Here is a 22,129-nt window from a genome sequence, read left to right on the forward strand (position 1 = left end):
ACTATATCTTAGATTTGTACCCATCAAAACGATCATCCTATCTACTCTTTCACCTCACTTAACCTTCATACCGGTTGAGGTGGATAAAATATCCAGCCCACCATAGCATTCTGCATGGATCAAAACTTCATTGGCATTGTACCTTTTATCATGCCATTACCTTCCGCTGCCGTTAATCCCTTTACGGCTATTTTAGAGCCATTCGTGGATTAATTGTTAGTGCCTGACTAACAGTTTGTGTCACCTGTCTTTACACACACTGTTTTACTTGGAATTTTCTTTACTGTCCTAAAATATTTGACTTTTTGGCCTCTAAAATGATTTATTGTGTTTCTTTTCCAAAAATTGAAACGAATTTCACAGGTGCGAAAATAATCAATCCTGAAATGGCCATCTATCAGCCTTTGCAGTGAATCTATTTAGTAGTAGCAAAGTTGCTGTATTATAAATTTATTCTTCAAATCACTGCAATGGAACAGTTGCAGTGGTTGTTCCACTATAGAAACAACTTTTTTCGCGAATTTTCGATGTTTGCATTGAACATATTATGTCACATATTTATATTTTTAAATAATATTTATTGAAATAAATATGACCTTTTGCTTTCTTTCCTAGCAAAATACCATTATATGGATCATCACATTTCAGTTTTAGAAACGAATTTTTTTATGTTTTGTTTTATGAACAACAAGCGATGTTATATTGCATAACTCGGTTTCCAATTGTGAATCTTTTTAGTATCAAAAATTTATATCCAATGATGTTTTAACAGGGATTCTTTGCCTTCTTTTTCTTTTTCTTTTTTCTTTTTTTTGTAGGATGCACATTACTATAATATCCAGTGCGTAACCACCATAGATATGTTGAAAATATAATACAAAGGATATCATATACAGAATGCTTCAAAATTTATGCTCATTTTGAAGAATTTCTAATGCTTACTCCTCCCTCCCATCCTTATCCTCTCCTGGAATTCAATTACATAACCACTCTAAATTTCTACAGGTTCGTAAACGTTTCCAGACAGTATTCAAAATCTATTACTTCATTTTACTGTTTCGACAAAAGAAATAAGACAATAATATTGTTGTACCCTGAAGCTTCTAATTTTGTACTGTTTCTTTGCAATCTAAAACCAGCTGTTCTACTGTCTGCTGAAATGATTTGAAATTTTAGAAATTATAAGCAAAAGTATTGCTTATTATAAAATTGGAGCATAATATCTGAACTAGCAGAAAATATATACATATCAATTTAAATCGTAACCGTTAATTTTATTTTGTAATGACCAATTATACAGGGAAACTAAGAAGATGAAAGTGCAAAGAACAATAGATTACAATATAAAGAAAAAAAATTTAGTGATATGATTAAAGAATTTCATTATTCTCTATAGTCGCTCAAGCATGTCCTTCAGGAAATCTGTGAAGTATTCTTCGAATCATGATTTTGAACAAAAATATAACATAATCTCGAACGTCGGTAGCCGGGTTTTTTAAATAATATTTCAAATAATTATCGTGAATTAATTTCTTCGAGAACAAAGAAAATGTTTTGTGGAGTAAGCGATTAGAAAAAATTAGCACAAAAAAAATTAAATTGGTTCTCGAAGGTAACGCAATATTTAAGTGAAGAAATTATGCAAGGATCTTTATTTTGTCCAGCCATTAAAATTGTATTGTACAATAAAAAGAGAAAATAAAAATAATTTCTATATTTTTAGTTTATCCAACATAACTAAAATTCAGTTACCCAGCATAGAACAAGGAACTGCATTTCTTGTTATAGGTAACTGAGTCACAGCTATGAGCCTGAGATAATCTGATTAAGTGCACTCTTCACCGTGAGGGATTATCACACCTTCTAATGGACATGCTGGCTGAATTGCACTTCTTATCCATGTTCTTTCAACAGATAGTATGCATTGTATCCAGATTTAGCTGGACGTCTATAGACGTCCTGGCCTTTTGGGAGGTTAATTGCCATAGTCACACTATGTTGTTCCTCCAGCAGTCACTCCTCTAGCAGTCTATTTTGCATCACACGAATCATTTCTAATCTCCATCATCACATCTCTCCCTGCTTGCTCCATTCATTTCTTGCTCACCTACGTCCCTCACTTACTCTATCTCTGTTCCTTGCACTCCCACTTACCTGCCTTCCTGTCACTGTCATCTCTCTCCATCCCTAGCTCCTGTACTGTTTTGATTTCCTCTCATCCCCTGGCTCACCTGTTTGTTTACTTTATATCAGTTAGCCTTTACGATCTCATCTTCTAATTTATTCTTTCATGCTTCTGAACTCATTTTTCATATATTCTTCTTCTGTCAGTATTTACTCGTTTACTCGTATTTACTGGCATTTACTCGTTTTATGAATAAATGCCAGTCCTTGAAGGGTGGCAGGCTGGGTGATAATGTATCAGCAAACAGACTTATGGTTCAGTAGTACAAAGACACTGAAAAGTACAGGATATACTAAAAAATAATAACCTTGAAACAAAAACTATCCACAGTCAGTTATGATCTAACTAGACTGAGTTCCTTGTAAATTTAGAACAAACACTCTAATAATTTTTATCGATACTTATCTTTTTTTCTTTGACACCACATTAATTCTTTTGAGGCTATCATCACCCTCTGGTGAAAAAAATATTTTGTATATTTTAACTATATCCTATCTATAATCATTAAGCATTGAATGTTATTAGAATGAGCATCCTACACAAAAAAAAAAAAAGTTGCAATTTTAAGCTAAAGGTAAAGGCAACTTAGTTTCTACTGAAATTTTATTGAATCTAATTAGTTGGTATTATTAAAAGTTTCACAGTTGGAAAGTGATTAATACAATTTAACATTATTCATTATTCATTAAAACAGAAAAAAACTCATTTCTAAAATTGAAACATGTTGATACATATTATGGTATTTAAAAGAAAGGAAAAAAAAGTTTGTATTTTATAAATAACAAAATTGTTATTTATAAATATTTAATGTAACGATTTTCATTGCAAGAATTTGAAAATTGTATGAAAATGATTTCTGTAATATTGTCAGCAAAATGAAAGAACATAAATTATATTATCTTGTTCTATTACACTGATTTTAAAAATAAAAGAGAAATTTATCTTTAGCATGCACCATTAGATAAATAAATTCATTGCTAAGGCTGATCTCTTGTCACATCTAAGAATAAATGATTTATTTCTTTATTATATTTTCACACATGTAAAATTCATTTTTATCTTTGGTGAGAGACACGGTGCATAAATTATACAGCAAACAAAGTTAAAATATTGAAAGGCAGTGAAGAAAATTCTAAGTAAAACAGTATAATATAAGTAAGGTGACATAAAGGTCTCTCAGTTAACCACTAATGGCTCTACTGTCACATTAAGAGATTAATGGTGGAGGATGATAATTATATGGTACAAGGCAGAAAGCTGCTCATGTTTTGATCATTGAAAATTTCCTAAGGTGGTTTGCACGTTTCATCCACTTTGGCTGGTTGGGAGAATAAAAGGAATTTTTTATTCAGAAAACTAGCATTTTTTAACTGCTTTTCTGATCTCCACAGTCCATGCAGTTGCAGGCAGTTCCCACTACAACAAATGAGAATGCTCTGCTCTAACAAAAGGCAGGTACATGAAAAAAAAATTTTTTTAAAGATATAGCAAATCATTATTAAACCATGCCATCGACCTACAGTATGAATTACTGTATGACATTTAATCCTACCACAAGAGCTAAATGTATTATAGATAACTATTCAGATTATTAAAAGGTGCTTAAGATGTCCTTGAGTAATTGCAATACATACAAGGATTCCATGCCAATGCGATCTTCCCCACATAACTTACAAAGCTGGCATGGTGGAGAAACCAGTTGAATACATTTATATGGAATAAGCAAAAAATTATATGGAATGAGAAATTAGTCAAATAATAAACTACCGGTATACAAGACAGATCTACAAGTTGGGTTAGAAATAAAAAAGTTGATTAGAGATTAGACTGTAGTTATCAGAGACATCAGTGGAAAATCATATGAAAAATGACGATAGTAGGATGGAACTTGACATTGCTAGCATCAAGAACTTTTGAAGAGTTAATTGAATGTGATATTTGGCATTTAAGCACAATGGAAGAGGAAAGATTAGTAAAATAGGTGTTAATGCTAGGATAACAAGAAAAAGACCAAGGTCTAGTTTGATTAATGCAGTTTGAAATGCCTTACAGGACCAGAATATAGAATCTCACAATATTGGCATTCTTCTAAATAACAGACTAATGAGGAAATTGTTGATAGGAAGTTAGTAAACCTGTATACATGGTACATCAAGAATTAGATAATGATGAAAGGCATATACTGCCATTTTCTTAGACTTAGCGAAGGCATTTGACAGAGTGCCACATGATAAGCTGATATTTAAGTTGCAGCACATGGGTCTGGATGTCAAATTGGTCAACTGGATTCAGGATTGGCTGTCTGATAGGTATTAGATAGTTGTGTATGGTGGGGCAGTTTCAAGGAAGCAGAGGGTTACAAGTGGGGTCCCACAGGGCTCAGTACTGGGACCTATATTGTTTAACCCTTATATCAATGGCATTGTCAGTGGATTGCAAGGGGATATTCAGTTGTTTGCAGATGATGTGAAGCTGGGAGGATTATTAGTAATAGTGCAAGAGGATTTGAATAAGCTAGATAGATGGACAAATGAATGGCGGTGTCGATTTAATGGAGCAAAATGTAAGGTCTTGAGGTTTGGGAAACATTGATGGGACGCTGCATACTCTATGGGAAGAGTTATACTGGAGGAAGGGGGAGACAAGAGATCTGGGGTTGATGGTTGATAGAAACCTGAAATTTAGGGGAGACATATTGCAAAGGTGGTGAAGGTAACACAGAGGATTGCTGCAATAATGAGAAGGACACTGACCTGCAGAGATAAAATAGTTATCATTCTGTTGTATAAGACCCTGATCAGACCACACTTGGACTATTGTTCTCAGATTTGGTCCCCAGGATTTGAAGGGGATAAATTAACTGTGAAAAGGGTACAAAGGTGGATAACAAAGATGGTTTCAGGACTGTACAATGATAGTTATAAGGATCGTCTGAGAGAATGTGGACTGCAGAGTTTGGTGGATAGAGAAGTAGAAGCGATAAGATTGAGACTTTTACACTGTTTAGAGGTGGTTACAGGGTTGACACTGGGGAGTTCTTTCGCTTGGTTGAACAATGGGAAGGAGTGATGACAAGAGGCCATCCCTGAAAGTTAAGAAAGGAAACTGTGAGCATGAGGGTGAGGAGTGGTTTCTTTGCATGGAGGGTGGTTGAACCATGCAATGCATTGCCTGATGGGGTGGTGAGAGCAAGAACGGTCAATGAGTTCAAGTAGTGGTATGATAGACTTTGTGTTTCTTAGGGGGGGGGACCTCCCCTCGATGAGTCTTGATAGACTTTGTGTTTCTTAGGAAGGACCTCCCACGATGAGTCTTTTGACTCCATGGAGGCCTGAATAATAATAATAATAATAAAAAGTGATATAGATTTTTACGTTCTGTTAAGAATAAACTGCCAGTAACTGATTAGGAGTAACTATAGTATTACCCTCTGTGTATTTTTGAGAGAGAAAATAAAATAGACTACTTTTCTACTGGTTGTGTATAGATACTTCTAAAATTATTTTAAGTAATGCCTAATGTATTTTAAATTTATTTTCTTTCTTTTTCACTTTCTCTCTCCTTTTATATTTTTTAGCTATTGCTGCAACTACGCCTGTTCCTAATGGAACATTAGGTCAGCATTTTGAAGGAGGATCAGGAAGTATTTCACGGCCTTTATATCCTCGAACTCAGTACAACATTCCTCGAGCTCATGTGACTGTGGATGCATCTCATTCAGGCAAGTGGATCACTTAATTTTAATACCCCCCCCCCCCCCCAAATATCATGTAATTTTCAAAGCAAATCAAGTGTGGGATTCAGCAAACATAATCCCCCAAAAAAACCATTGATTAAATCATTGACATTAAAAGAATAACTGTCCTATCAATCATTATACACTTCTGCTAGTTTTATATTGTCATGGAGCTGAATTTCAAAGTCACAGCATGAATTCTGTTTAGCACTTTATTTATGAACAATTTAATATTTATATATTAACTTGTTATATTTATATGTGATAATTATATGATGTAATTCATTATAGAGAGTAGTAGAATATTCTTGAAGTAATATACAAAAACAAAAAAAAGGTACATAGAAGCATCCTAAAATGTTTCTCTAGATGGAGAAACATTTTGGTATTAGTTGGATATTTTTGTATTATTTTTGGATATCCATAAGGATAAAAAATTATATAATTAACAAGAGATAACAAGTTAAATCACTTGTTAATTATATCATTTTTTATCCTTATGGATATCCAAAAATAATACAAAAATATCCAACTAATTTTGGTATTAGGATGTATTGCTTAGGTATGGTTAAGGTGGGAATGGATGACATATCACTATGTATTTTTAAGGAATGTGCAAAAAATTAGCTGAGCCCTTGACTTGGTTATTTAATGAAAGTCTTGCAGTGGGCAAGGTTCCTAAAGATTGGGAAGAAGGCAAAATAGTACCTTTCCACGGCACATTTCTAAGCATGTGCCAGCAGGAAGGCAAACACAGAGAGAGTATGAAAAGCAGCTAGAAATAATATAAGCATTTTAAAATAAGTACATAAGCTATCATTTTTGTAAAAATTAAAGACCGAAACTCAAACTTACATGAAAATAAATTTAATCAATAAAAGATTTCTGCCTAAGTATCAAAGACATTCTCAGTACATTAACAATGCAACACAAAATAAAGTGCAATAAAAGATATAATTTTATAGAGAATAATAGAATATTCTTGAAATAATATACCAAAAATGGGTATACACAGAACTAAGTTAATGCTTAGTTATATTCTTTATGCCCCTGAAGACTCAGTGATGAAGGCAAAATATTGACATAGTAATTTATTAGCTAAAGAAATTTAGTTACTAATTAATATCTCTAGACATGTTTTCTCCATTAAACTTCAAGATGAGTGATTATCAATGTATTCATGCTAGATCAGTGCAGTGCTAAACCAGTAAGGAATAGAATACAAGATTCAATTGATGAACACAGGATTCTCTATATGTAGGTCTGCATGAGTTTGTGAAAGGCAGGTCATGTTTTAGCAATCTGCTTGCATTTTATCATAAGGTGATGAATGTGGTAGATAAGGAAGATATCTTGGACTTTGCAAAGGCATTTGATAGCACTTTTTTTTTTTATTATTATTATTATTCAGGCCTCGATGGAGTCGAAAGACTCATCGTGGGGAGGTCCTTCCTAAGAACATGAAGTCTGTCAAGACTCATCGAGGGGAGATCCCCTCCCCCTAAGAAACACAAAGTCTATCATACCACTCCTTAAACTCATTGACCGTTCTCACTCTCACCACTCCATCAGGCAATGCATTCCACGGTTCAACCACCCTCCACACAAAGAAACCACTCCTCACCCTCTTGCTCACAGTTCCCTTTCGTAACTTCCAGGGATGGCCTCTTGTCATCACTCCTTTCCGCTGTTCAACCAAGCGAAAGAACTCCCCAGTGTCAACCCTGTAACCACTTCTCAACAGTTTAAAAGTCTCAATCATATCACCTCTCCTTCTTCTATCCATCAAACTCTGCAGACCACATTCCCTCAGCCGATCCTCATAACTATCCTTGTACAGTCCTGAAACCATCTTTGTTATCCGTCTTTGTATCCTTTCCACAGTTAATTTATCCCCTTCAAATCCTGGAGACCAAATTTGAGAACAATAGTCCAAGTGTGGTCTGATCAGAGACTTATACAATGGAATGATAACTGTTTTATCTCTGCAGGTCAGTGTCCTTCTCATAATTGCAGCAATCCTCTGTGTTACCTTCACCACCTTTGCAATATATCCCCTAAACTTCAGGTTTCTATCAACCATCAACCCCAGATCTCTTGTCTCCTCCACTTCCTCCAGCATAACTCCTCCCATAGAGTATGCAGCATCCCATCGATGTTTCCCAACCCTCAAGACCTTACATTTTGCTGCATTAAACCGACACCCATTCATTTGCCCATCTATCTATCTTATTTAAATCCTCTTGCCAGGCTACCACATCTACATTATTACTAATAATCCTTCCCAGCTTTGAATCATCTGCAAACAACTAAATATCCCCTTGCAATCCACTGGAAATGTCATTGATATAAAGGTTAAACAATATAGGTTCTAGTACCGAGCCCTTTGGGACCCCCACTTGTAACCCTCTGCTTCCTTGTATCAGACAGCCAATCCTGAATCCAGTTGACCAATCTGACATCCAGACCCATGTGCTGCAACTTAAATATCAGCTTATCATGTGGCACCCTGTCAAATGCCTTTGCTAAATCTAAGAAAATTTCAGTATATGCCTTTCCCTCATCTAATGTTCTTGTAACTTTATTATAAAAGACTAGCATATTGCTAAAACAAGAGCGCCCTTTCACAAATCCATGTTGACTCTCACAGATAACATTACCCTCATCTGCCCAATGTTGTATACGGTCCCTCACTACTTTACATGGCTCTTTACATGACATATTGGTGTATAAGCTGCAGAAGATGGAATTGGTTAGATGAATTGAAGATAGGCTTTCTCAACAATACTAGCAAGTTGTGTACAAAGTAGTGGTGGCTCAGAAAAGGAAGTGACCAAAGGCATGCCTAAAGGTTCTGTTTTTGAGGCCCCTTATTTTTTAACTTATTTGTTAATAATATTTCATATGGATCTATAAAACAATAGAATTACGTGAAGTTTTTACATCTATCTGCATACCAATTCCAAAGAAAAATAATGCAAAAAATTGCAAGGATTACAGAACTGTGAGCCTAATATCCCATGCATCTAAAATTATTTTAACCATTACTAACAAACAAATTGAAAGAGCCTTAATCAGTGAATTGAGTGAACAACAGAATGGCTTCAGAAGAGTAATGGGAACCATTAATGCTATTCTGGAACTAAAAATAGAAAGATGACTCGAAAGAAATTGGAACATTTACATATGCTTCATAGACGTTCAGGTTTTTGACTGGGTAAAATATAATAAAATAGGAGATTGGCCCTAAGATCCAAAGAAAATCCTAGGGAATTTTTTAGCTATGTGGCCAGTAGGAGGAGAAATGACTGTGGAAGAATGAATGATATTGTGGGATAAAAATGGAAATAGAGTGACTGATGCAGAGGACATAGTGGAATTGTTCAATGAACACTTTATTGGAGTATTTCATCCTATGAGGAGTCAGTATTAATGCTAGAGGGATAGGGCTGGTTTGAAGTTTAGAAGTACAGGAGGAGAGCGTGCTTCAGATACTGAGTACTCTGGATGTCAGTAAAGCTGTGCGACTGGATGGTATTTCACCACGAGTTTTGAGAGAATGTGCTAGGGAACTGACAGTGCCTTTAACCTGGCTTTTCAATGAAAGTCTGGTTTTGGCAAATGTTCCCAGGGAATGGAAGGAAGGTAAGATAGTGCCATTGCATAAGGGTGGTAACAGACTGGAAGTGTCTAATTATAGGCCAGTCTGTGTGTCATAAGTAGTTGTTAAGATCTTGAAGAAAGTAGTGAAGGACCGTATACAGCATTGGGCAGATGAGGGTAATGTTATCTGTGAGAGTCAACATGGATTTGTGAAAGGGCACTCTTGTTTTAGCAATATGCTAGCCTTTTATAATAAAGTTACAAGGACATTAGATGAGGGAAAGGTATATACTGCAATTTTCTTAGACTTAGCAAAGGCATTTGACAGGGTGCCACATGATAAGCTGATATTTAAGTTGCAGCACATGGGTCTGGATGTCAGATTGGCCAACTGGATTCAGGATTGGCTGTATGATAGGTATCAGAGAGTTGTGTATGGTGGAGCAGTTTCAAGGAGGCAGAGGGTTACAAGTGGGGTCCCACAGGGCTCAGTACTAGGACCTATATTGTTTAACCTTTATATCAATGACATTGCCAGTGGATTGCAAGGGGATATTCAGTTGTTTGCAGATGATGCAAAGCTGGGAAGGATTATTAGTAATAATGTAGATGTGGTAGCCCGGCAAGAGGATTTAAATAAGACAGATAGATGGGCAAATGAATGGGTGTCGGTTTAATGCAGCAAAATGTAAGGTCTTGAGGGTTGGGAAACATCGATGGGATGCTGCATACTCTATGGGAGGAATTATACTGGAGGAAGTAGGGGAGACAAGCGATCGGGGGTTAATGATTGATAGAAACCTGAAGTTTAGGGGACATATTGCAAAGGTGGTAAAGGTAACACAGAGTATTGCTGCAGTTATGAGAAGGACACTGACCTGCAGAGATAAGAGGGTTATCATTCCGTTGTATAAGTCTCTGGTCAGACCACACTTGGACTATTGTTCTCAGATTTGGTCCCCAGGATTTGAAGGGGATAAATTAACTGTGGAAAGGATACAAAGACGGATGACAAAGATGGTTTCAGGACTGTACAAGGATAGTTATGAGGATCGGCTGAGGGAATGTGGACTGCAGAGTTTGGTGGATAGAAGAAGGAGAGGTGATATGATTGAGACTTTTAAACTGTTGAGAGGTGGTTACAGAGTTGACACTGATTAATTCTTTCACTTGGTTGAACAGCGGAAGGAGTGATGACAAGAGGCCAATCCTGGAAGTTACGAAAGGAAACTGTGAGCAAGAGGGTAAGGAGGGGTTTCTTTGCGTGGAGGGTGGTTGAACCGTGGAATGCATTGCCTGATGGAGTGGTGGGAGCGAGAACGGTCAATGAGTTTAAAGAGTGGTATGATAGACTGTTTCTTAGGGGGGGGGGGACCTCCCCTCGATGAGTCTTGACGGACTTTATGTTCTTAGGAAGTACCTCCCACGATGTCTTTTGACTCCATGGAGGCCTGAATAATAATAATAATAATAAATGTTCAATATATTAGATAAATTAGACATAGAAGATCATGTACTTAAGATTATAAAAATAAAATGCAGCTGTTTAACTCTGAGACTTCTGTAGTGAAAATAAAAAGAGTAGTTAGACAAGGTTTTATTCTTTCACCAAATCTATTTAATATCTATAGTGAGACAGTGATGAAAAAGATTGAAAAACAAAAAATAGGAATTAGTATCAATGGTATAAAATACAACAATCTTAGATATGCTGATGATACCATTCTAATAGCAGAAAACAGAAACAAATTAATCAAATTACTGCAGCTACTAATTGAAGAAGGTAAAGAATTTGGATTAGATATAAATGCAAAAAAGACCAAATTTATGAAAATCTCAAAAGAAAACAGATCCGATCCAGAAATATTCATAAACAATATGAAAATTGTACATACAACAGAATACAAATATTTAGTCACCTACTTTACTGTAGATGGAAAGCAAGATAAAGAAATAAAAACAAGAACAGCCATAGCTAAAGATGCATACTGGAAAAATAAAGATCTGCTCAGAAGTTCTGTGAGTATCGAGACAAAGAAAAGAATGATAAGAACATTAGTGTGGCCAATTTTCACATATGGAAATGAGACCTGGATATTCAAGAAGAGAATAAGGCAATAGATAATGGCCTTTGAAATCTGGTGCTATAGGAGAGCTCTGAAAATCTCATGGACAGAACATGTGACAAATACAGATGTCCTACAGAGAATGAGAACACAGAGATCTTTATCACAGGAAATGATCCAGAGAAAGATGACATTAGCAGGACAGAGGATACTAGCAATTTTAGAAGGAAAAATTATGGGAAAAGGATCAAGAGGCAAAAAATGAAGGATGTGGCTTGAAGATATAAGATCATGGACAGGATCACATGGCTATGCAGAAACAAAAAGGAAAGCCACCAACAGAGAGAACTGGAAGGACATGGTGCTGCACCCTCTCACTGAGAAAGCTACATGAAGAAGAAGAAGAATGGATTGATTGGAGATCTTCAAATTTGCTGACAGTGCAAAGTTAAGTAGAAATATAGGGTTGTAGTTTTAATATTAATAAGTGCTGCATTTTGGGGTGCAGAGATATAAGGCTGTGCACTGCATTAATGGAGTTGTTCTTCAAGATGTGGATGAGATTTAGGAACTTGGGATGATGATTGATAGTGAATTAAAGTTTGAAGGCACACTGCAATTAAGTGTTGCAAAGAATGTACATCTTATTAATGTTATGATAAGCAGTACATTGACATATAAAGAGGTGCCCCTTTATAAGACATTGTTCAGACTACACAAGAGCTATTGTGTTCAAATATAGTCACCTAGTTTTCATTCTCATGAGGGAATCTGCAATATTCTTTCAATAGCTCTGAATAACCAACATTCTACAGTCCTGATTTTACTTTTGTCATTCGCCTGTGGACACTCTCTAGTGTGGGAATATTGCGGATTGCAGAGTTTGGTGGATAAGAGAAAAAGATGTGATGTCACTATCATATCATATCTTTTCCTGTCACACCTTTTCAAATTACCAAAGGGATTTTATCAAATTAATACAGAAGATATTTTAAAAAGAGAGGAAGTGAGATGGGAAGAATGAGAGACTGTTCCTGGAAGTTTTGTAAAGAAATCAAGAAATATGGTATGGAATAGATTTTTTATGTCGAGAGTGGTGAGTGAGTGGAACACACTGCTATAATGCATTCTGAATGCAGGAATGGTAAATGATTTCAAAGTTCAATATAATAGACATGTTTCTAGTTAAGTGGGCCTTCCACACAGTGAATCTGTTGACTCCATGGAGGTTACTGTAATAATAATAACAACAACAACAACAATAATATTTAGATAACACAATTCAGTCCGTGCGGTTAGCCTAGTGGCTGTGCACTTCGCAACCATATACCTGGGAAAGGAGTGTCCTAGGTTCGATTCCTGTCGGAGGCGTGAGGAGCTGAAGGATCTTCCTCAGCCATAGCCAAGTTAGCCGGTCTTGGTCTTGGTCGTGGACATTAGGGTTTTTTCCCCAGTTTATCCTGGGATTTTTCATCCTACAAACAGGCAAACTGGACCCGTGACACACAGGATACAGCCATAGGATATAGTACGGCAAGGAAGGCAACGGGAAACCACCTTGCTCATAATCACTTCCCTAGTATGGTAGCATAGCTGCCCCTACCATCCGCATGGATGAAAGGAAACTAATCATCAATCATCATCAACACAATTCAGCAATCTATTACACAACATAAAATTCTAAACAGCTATGGAATACTAAAATGTGAAGTGGGGAACTTATTCCAGCTCATTTATTACCATCATAGGTTGGTCGATTGGTAGAGCCTCTGCTACTAATGGCTCACGCAAAAAAGTTAAGCAAGTTTGAGCGCGGTTAGTAGTTGGAAGGGAATCAATGATTTGATGCTGTTGGCACACTCTCCCTTGATGAGTCTTTAGACTTCCTGGAGGTGTCAAATAATAATAATAAACAAGTATAATAAAATGATAATAATAATAATAATCATTAATTCCTGATATTTAACCTTGTGGGGGGTGAGGGTGGGGAGTGTATAGGATACTATGATAGTACTATATAATTACATTATTATTAACTTCCTGTCAATAGATTTCTTCCAAATTAATCAGTATTTTCTCAAGTCTCCAATATTGTTAGATCTTATATTTTGGTAAGAACTAACAATCTTGTGTTTTGACCATACAACCTTAGATAATGCTAAAATTGTATGGTCAAAACATACTAGCACACACATTCTTGAATAATAATCATATCAAGTTCCTTCCTATCTTCATATCTTTAATATGATTCTACTATTGATGATAACTATTTATTCCCCCCCCCCCTCTTTTCTCAGAACTCTCATATCTGTGTATTTCATATCTACAATCTATCTTCAGAAATGTTCTAACTAGAACATTTCTTAGGATAGATTGTACCATGAGTGACTATAGGAGGGTGGTCTGAACAGTTCTTGGCCTAACAATGAAAAAATTAATTTATAATTTCAAAATTATTTTTATTTTTCAACATAATCTCCCTTAAGACTAATACATTTATTCCAGCACCATTATCCAATCCCTGTAGTGGTTCTCAGTAAGATCTGCAAAATACTCCTCTACAGCTGCAATCACTTCTTGATTCGAAGAAAAAACACTGACCAGTGAGGAAGAGTTTTAGCTAATTTTGGAAAAGCCAAATTTGGGAAATAGGGTGGATGTTTCAACAATTCATAGTGCAGATCCCTTAATTTTCCCATTGCCAAAACCTTTTTGGGCAGGTGCATTGTCCTGATGAAAGATGATTTTTTTTTCTTCTGCAAACCGGATCTTTTTGCACAAATTTTTTTGTCAACTCTGGTTAAAAGATTGGAATAATATTCCCCAGTTATTGTTTTACCCTTTTCAAGATAATTAATAAACAAAATGCCTTTAACATCCCAAAATACCGATGCCATGACTTTTCCTGCTGATAGAACTGACTTTGCTTCTTTGGCACTGAACAACTGGCTTCTTTACACTATTTTGACTGCTGTTTGGATTCTGGTGTGTAATGATGAATCCAAGTCTCATCCATAGTAATAAATTGACACACAAAATCAGTTTTATTCTTGTTAAAATGCTCCAAGCACCGTTTAGAGATTTTCATGCAAATGCATTTTTGATCTGCTGTGAGCAAGCATAGCACCCATCTTGCACAAAGCTTTTTCATTTGCAATTCTTCATGCAAAATATATCCTACATGTTCTTTTGAAATGCCTATAGTCTCAGCAATTTCACGCACTTTGACTCGCCTGTCATCCAATACCATATTGTGCACTTGATCAATGATTTCTGGTGTTGTTACACTTTTTGGAGGTCTCACGTGGATCATCTTCAAAGCTGGTACGGCCACATTTAAACTCTGCAGCCCATTTTTTAATTGTTGAAAACAAAGGAGAAGAGTACCCATAAACTTTTATGAACTTTGAATGAATTCCTTTTGGCATTAAACTTTCTTTTACAAAGTATTTTATAACCACATGATACTCAATTTTATCCATTTCAAGGGATACAGACAACACTTTTGCTTCAGACAGCTTTCTAAAACAAACTACTTGATAGAATGATTTGCAATTTCACATGGATGCTTATGACAGTTGTACCAACTTAAGAAAAAAAAATCTTGCTGATAGTGTTGCCATCTATGGACAAGGCCGAGAACTTTTCAGACCACCCTAGTATTGTGATTTTTTCCTTTCACTAGATTGTCATTATGTTACATAATAAATGTGCTGTTGTGTACAAGTTATCCTCACTTAAACTTACCTTCAGATTTAAGATATGGATTTTTTATTTTTTTTTTTATGAAGAGAAACCTGTGGGAAATCCATTTGTAAGAGGAATAAACATGTACACATGGTAAAAATTGTTTAATGAAATAGTTGATAAACTAAATAGTCTATAAATATTACATGCCACTATTGTAGCAATAATAATGGTTTGCAATTGCAAACCATTATTATTGTAAAGATGCAGAATGGAAAATTCAAATAACATCTACAAATTGAACCTACATGCTATAACAATGGTTATTAATATTTTTATATGTATAAGCATGTGGACTACATTGTAAACTATATTTCAACTTAGTGCTACATATAAGCCTATGAGTCAAATCTGTCTACTATTACTATCCCTGAAGGATAAAAATTTTCCCTTGCACCTGCTTAGTATTTATTAGATTCCAAATACCTGCAATTTATCCAATTTGGTTATACAGTCAATCAATTAAAAAACATATCTCAGACCACCAATCTTATATTCAACTGATTAACATGTTCACTTTGGGCCCCATACAAAGTGTATCATTACATATTCGAGTCTGGTTTAGTTCCGAAGGTGTGGAAAGAGGGGGAAAATAGTTCCACTCTATAAAGGAGGATCCAAGACTACTGTTGCAAATTACCGACCGATCAGCATATCAGGAGTCGTTGTCAAGATCTTGGAGAAAGTAGTCAAGGGAAAAATACAGGAATGGATTGATGAAAATGAGATACTGTACGGGTAGATCATGCCTCAGTAACTTGCTCAAGTTTTATAACACAATGACGGCTGAACTGGATAAGGGTAATGGATTTATAGTGATACTGCTGGACCTGGCTAAGGCATTTGACAGGATACCACATGCAATTCTAATCCGTAAACTACAACATATGGGAATGGATATAGGATTGGTGAGATGGATAGGTGGGTGGTTGATGGAGAGATATCAGAGAGTAGTTTATTTAGGAGTAGAGTCCAAAAGACAGCCTGTGACTAGTGGTGTGCCGCAGGGTTCTGTTCTTGGACCACTGATATTTAATTTGTTCATTAACGATACAGGGAAGGATCTAAGAGTAACAGTTCATTTGTTCGCTGATGATGCAAAGTTGGGTAGGGCAATAGTGAATGCAGAAGATGTCAAAATCTTTCAGAACAACTTGGATAGATTGGAGTTCTGGGCTAAGGAGAATAGATGTCAATTTAATGTGACAAAATGTAAGGTTTATGCATTTTGGGGTGGAAAGATTAGCAGCAGTATACCACATTGGTGGAACTGTACTCGAGGAGATTGATGAGGCTAGGGACTTGGGAGTGTTGGTGGATAGGAAGATGGAGTTCTATAAGATTAATTCAGAGGATATTTTTAAGATCAGGATTGGTGGTGGGAGAACTAGGTAACACCTATGGAAGCTGTGCAAGAGGGTGGTTAGCAAGGGTGTTAGAGCTAGGTTCTTTATTTTAGAGTGGTAAATGAGTGGAATAAGCTGCCAGAGTCTGAGCAAGTTCAAGGCAAGGTATGATAGATACTGTGAGAATGTCGTATAGTTGTGTGGGCATGATGTTTAGGGCCTCCTCGATGAGTCTAAGGACTCCCTGGAGTCGCCCGTAATAATAATAATATTTTGTTGCAATAGTGGAGCAAAAAATTGTTTTCTACTTCTGGTTTGCCATCTAGCCAGCACATGGCATATCATTCAATTACATATATATACGTAATTAATAGTAATTGATATATATATATAAGTAATTGCCTGCCATTCAAGAAGATTAGCCTCGTATTTAGTGTTGAATACTAAGGATTAGCCATGGTATTCAACACTAAATACGAGGCTAATCTTCTTGAATGGCAGGCAATTTCAAGTAGAGTGATGTGGGCAAATATCAGAATGGGGAACTGGACAATGAGATTTATTTGTGCCTATGGCCCCACAGAAGGTTCTACTAAGGTAGAAGTGGAGGAATTTTTTGAGGCTTTAGAAAAAGCAACTGACACAATGAAAAATGAAAAGTTGGTCCTTGTTGGGGATCTAAATAGCAGAGGAGGAAATGATTGTCAGATATACAAAAATATTTTGGAAAAATTTGGAGAAAAGAGCAAAGCTAATAATAATGGCAAATACTTGTTGGATTTCTGCTCAGGACATGGACTGGTTATTACTAACACCATGTTCCAACATAAAAATGTGCACAAATTCACATGGAGAGAAGAGGCAAGGAATAAGAAAAGTCTCATTGACTATGTTATTATTGATAGTGATGTTTTTTCCCTGGTGCAGGACACCAGAGTGTACAGAGGATTTGAAATTGGGAGAGATCACTATTTAGTCTTGAGCAGGATAAAATTGAATTTCATATTGAAAAGAATAACATGCAAGAAAGTTTTAAAGCAAATAAAAGTTGAGCAGCTTTCAGATGTGAACTGTAGACTAAAATATACAAACATTATTCAAGAAAAAATGAAAGAGTTTGAGAACAGGAATCAAACCTTGCAGATTCAGTGGCAAGCTCGGAAGAAAACATTGATTGATTCAGCCAGAGAGGCATGTGGTGAGGTTGTCTGTAAGGATGAAAAAATCAGAACTCCCTGGTGGACACAGGAAGTTAAAGAGGCAGTGAAGGAAAAGAAGAAAGCATATCAAAAGTTTCTGGCAAATAAGTCAGCTTGTGCTCTTAGAGAATACAGAGACAAATGTAAGAAAGCTAAACACTGTGTAAAACTAGCTAAACAAAAGTCATGGGAAGACTTTGGTAAGAACATAGAAAATAAATATCAAGAAGGTGGCAAGATATTCTGGAGGTTGTTGAAGAAGCTTAGAAATGGAAGAAAAAGTGCTGTAAGAGGAATTAGAGATGATAAAGGTGATATGAAAACTGGAGAAAAAGATATCCTTGAAGTATGGAGTAATTACTTTGAAAAATTGCTAAATGAAACTAGCAGTGATGACAGCACAGTGGTAAAAAACACTGACCAGGCATGCAATCAGGAATACATATCCATACTTGAAGTAGAAAAAGCCATCAAAAGTCTGAAATGTGGAAAGGCAGCTGGAGTAGATGATATTATACCAGAAATGATCAAGTTTGGAGGTATAAAAGTTTTACAGTGGCTACACTGCATTGTTCAGAGGGCCTGCACAGAAGGATGAATTCCAGATGATTGGAGTAGAGCTGTCATAGTACCTATATATAAAAAGGGAAATAAAACTGAATGTGAGAATTACAGAGGTATTTCTCTACTGGCATAAATCCTGGAGATTTATGCCAGTATACTTGTGAAACGATTGAGAAGGATTGTTGAAGAGAAGCTTGGTGAGCAACAAGCTGGATTCAGGCCAAATACAGGCTGTCAGGATCAGATATTCAATTTACGACAAATCATTGAAAAGTCATGGGAATATAACAAAGATCTGGAAAAAGCATATGACAAGGTGCCAAGAGAAAAGCTATTCAAAACGCTACAGTTGTATGGTGTCTGTGGATTATTATATCAAGCAATACTTAGTCTTTATTCGAGTTGTAAGTCAGCAGTGAGAATTGAAGGAAGTACAGGGAGATGGTTTAATGTTAAATCTAGTGTCAGACAAGGATGTACATTATCACCTCTGTTATTCATTATCTATATGGATTACATTATGAAGAAAAGTGGTATTAAACATGATATCAGAATTACAGATGTTAATGTCAGCTCCTTGCTTTATGCGGATGATGTTATACTTCTAAATAAATCCGCTACAAGTCTGCAAGATTCCCTGACTAAATTGAATAACTGTTGTGATAGATATGGTATGAAGGTCAGCAATAACAAGGCAAAGATAATGAATATAGCAGAAACATTGAAAATATCAGCTGGAGAACCTATACAACAAGTAAAACAGCTACTTAGGCACGATTTTTAGTGAAGATGGTAAATTAAATAAGGAAATATTCAACAGAATCAACAAAGCTGGTATGATAGGAAGTCAACTGAATAAATTTATATGGAATAAGGGAGAAATTAGTCAAAACACTAAATTAGCTGTATACAAACAGGGTATCAAACAGTGTTCAGTAAGACTGTGTTCAAACCAATTTTAACTCATGGATCTGAGAGCTGGGTCAGAAGTAAAACACTTGACCAAAGATTAGAGACTACAGATATGAGAGTCCTGAGGAAGATTAGTGGCTTGAACAGATGACATCAATGGCAATATCATATTAAAAACGAGGATATTAGGAAAGAATTTGACATTGTCAGCATCCAGGAATGCGTTGCCAGAGCTAATATCAGGTGGTATGGTCACTTAAACAGAATGGGGCGAGGAAAGATTAGCCAAACAAGTGTTCTCTGCCAGGTTGGCAGGAAAAAGATGCAGAGGAAGACCAAGATATAAGTGCATTGATATGGTAAAAAGTGCCTTAGAAGATAGATATATAAATATAAGATCTGACAATGTTGTAGCTTTGACAGGTAACAGATTGATTTGGCAGAAAATTGTAGGTAGGAAGTTAGTAATGATGTAAGTTTTTCGTGTAGTACTATCAAATCATCTACATCCCTTGAGGGTAAATGTCAGGAATTTGATGATGATGTAATTGATAACTAAGAGAATTTCTATAATTGGTTTTAAAAGTTCTTCTACTTGGTTATACTGTAAATTAAAAATGCCAAGAAATATCCAAGTGTAAACAAACAAAGTTTGCAGCTGAAGTAACTTCAGGATTGGGTAACATATATAACAGCTAATGACTTAACATCCCTTGCCTTAGTATCCCATAAAGTATCCCAATAAAGATAAAAACTGATCTTTATTGGTATTGGAATCTTTACTGGAGGTCTGGGATAACATTAGTGCATGGGAAATTGAGAAAGAATATTTGTTAGCAGCAATTGTAAGTTGTATACCACGAGTGAACAAGAGGACACAATTTGGAGTAAAGTGGATGACAAACAATATTAAACAGGAATTGCATGCGAAAAAGAGGCTGTTGAAGAGATATAAGGAGACAAGTGAAGAGAAGATGCACGAAGAGGATAAGACACAGGCTAGAAAAGTGACTAGTATGGTAAGGAAGACGAAACTGGAATATGAGAGGAGATTGGCCCTAAGATCCAAAGAAAATCCTAGGGAAATTTTTAGATTTGTGGCCAGTAGGAGGAGAAATGACTGTGGGATAAAAATGGGAATAGAGTGACTGATGCAGAGGACATAGTAGAATTGTTCAATGAATACTTTATTAGAGTATTTCATCCTAGAGGAGTCAGTTTTAATGCTAGAGGGATAGGGCTGGTTCGAGGTTTAGAGGTACAGGAGGAGAGTGTGTTTCAAATACTGAGTACTCTGGATGTCAGTAAAGCTGTGGGACTGGATGGTATTTCACCACGAGTTTTGAGAGAATGTGCTAGGGAACTGACAGTACCTTTGACCTGGCTTTTCAATGAAAGTCTGGCTGCCGGAAAGGTGCCCATGGAATGGAAGGAAGGTAAGATAGTGCCATTGCATAAGGGCGGTAGCAGACTGGAAGTATCTAATTATAGGCCAGTTGCGTGTCATCAGTAGCTAGTAAGATCTTGGAGAAAGTAGTGAAGGACCGTATACAGCATTGGGCAGATGAGGGTAATATTATCTGTGAGAGTCAACATGGATTTGTGAATCTTGTTTTAGCAATATGCTAGTCTTTTATGATAAAGTTACAAGAGCATTAGATGAGGGAAAGGCATATACTGCTGTTTTCTTAGACTTAGCGAAGGCATTTGACAGGGTGCCACATGATAAGCTGATATTCAAGTTGCAGCACATGGGTCTGGATGTCAGATTGGTCAACTGGATTCAGGATTGGCTGTCCGATAGGTATCAGACAGTTGTGTATGGTGGGGCAGTTTCAAGGAAGCAGAGGGTTACAAGTGGGGTCCCACAGGGCTCAGTACTGGGACCTATATTGTTTAACCCTTATATCAATGACATTGCCAGTGGATTGCAAGGGGATAATCAGTTGTTTGCAGATGATGCGAAGCTGGGAAGGATTATTAGTAATAGTGCAGATGCGGCAGCCATGCAAGAGGATTTGAATAAGCTAGATAGATGGGCAAATGAATGGGGATGTCGGTTTAATGCAGCAAAATGTAAGGTCTTGAGGTTTGGGAAACATTGATGGGACGCTGCATACTCTATGGGAGGAGTTATACTGGAGGAAGTAGGGGAGACAAGAGATCTGGGGTTGATGATTGATAGAAACCTGAAATTTAGGGGACATATTGCAAAGGTGGTGAAGGTAACACAGAGGATTGCTGCAATAATGAGAAGGATGCTGACCTGCAGAGATAAAACAGTTATCTTTCTATTGTATAAGACCCTGATCAGACCACACTTAGACTATTGTTCTCAGATTTGGGTTCCCAGGATTTGAAGGGGATAAATTAACTGTGGAAAGGGTACTAAGGTGGATAACAAAAATGGTTTTAGGACTGTACAATGATAGTTATGAGGATCAGCTGAGGGAATGTGGACTGCAGAATTTGATGGATAGAAGAAGGAGAAGTGATATGATTGAGACTTTTACACTGTTTAGAGGTGGTTACAGGGTTGACACTGGCAAGTTCTTTCTCTTGGTTGAACAGCGGGAAGGTGTGATGATAAGAGGCCATCCCTGGAAGTTACGAAAGGAATCTGTGAGTAAGAAGGTGAGGAGTGGTTTCTTTGAATGGAGGGTGGTTAAACCATGGAATGCATTGCCTGATGGAGTGGTGAGATCGAGAACAGTCAATGAGTTTAAGTAGTGGTATGTTAGACTTTGTGTTTCTTAGGGGGGGGGGGGACC

The 22,129-nt window shown here is 36.4% G+C and overlaps 1 protein-coding gene across 5 annotated transcripts in view; it reads left to right on the top strand.

Annotated features, from left to right (window-relative positions):
* Positions 1-22,129, top strand: part of fra (neogenin protein frazzled) — a 535,028-nt gene that overhangs the window by 446,118 nt on the left and 66,781 nt on the right. For 4 of the 5 annotated variants that reach the window (XM_090412604.1, XM_090412608.1, XM_090412606.1 and 1 more), the window contains one exon: positions 5,763-5,906. The exons of the other annotated variant lie outside the window; for it this stretch is intronic. In XM_090412604.1, the coding sequence (XP_090268730.1) occupies positions 5,763-5,906 (144 nt within the window). The remainder of the gene's footprint in view (positions 1-5,762; positions 5,907-22,129) is intronic. 5 annotated transcript variants of the gene reach the window in all.

Source organism: Typopeltis vanoorti, chromosome 23 (assembly GCF_054136105.1).
Source record: "Typopeltis vanoorti isolate ZY-2024b chromosome 23, IOZ_Tvanoo_1.0, whole genome shotgun sequence".
In the NCBI taxonomy this organism is placed as follows: domain Eukaryota; kingdom Metazoa; phylum Arthropoda; class Arachnida; order Uropygi; family Thelyphonidae; genus Typopeltis; species Typopeltis vanoorti.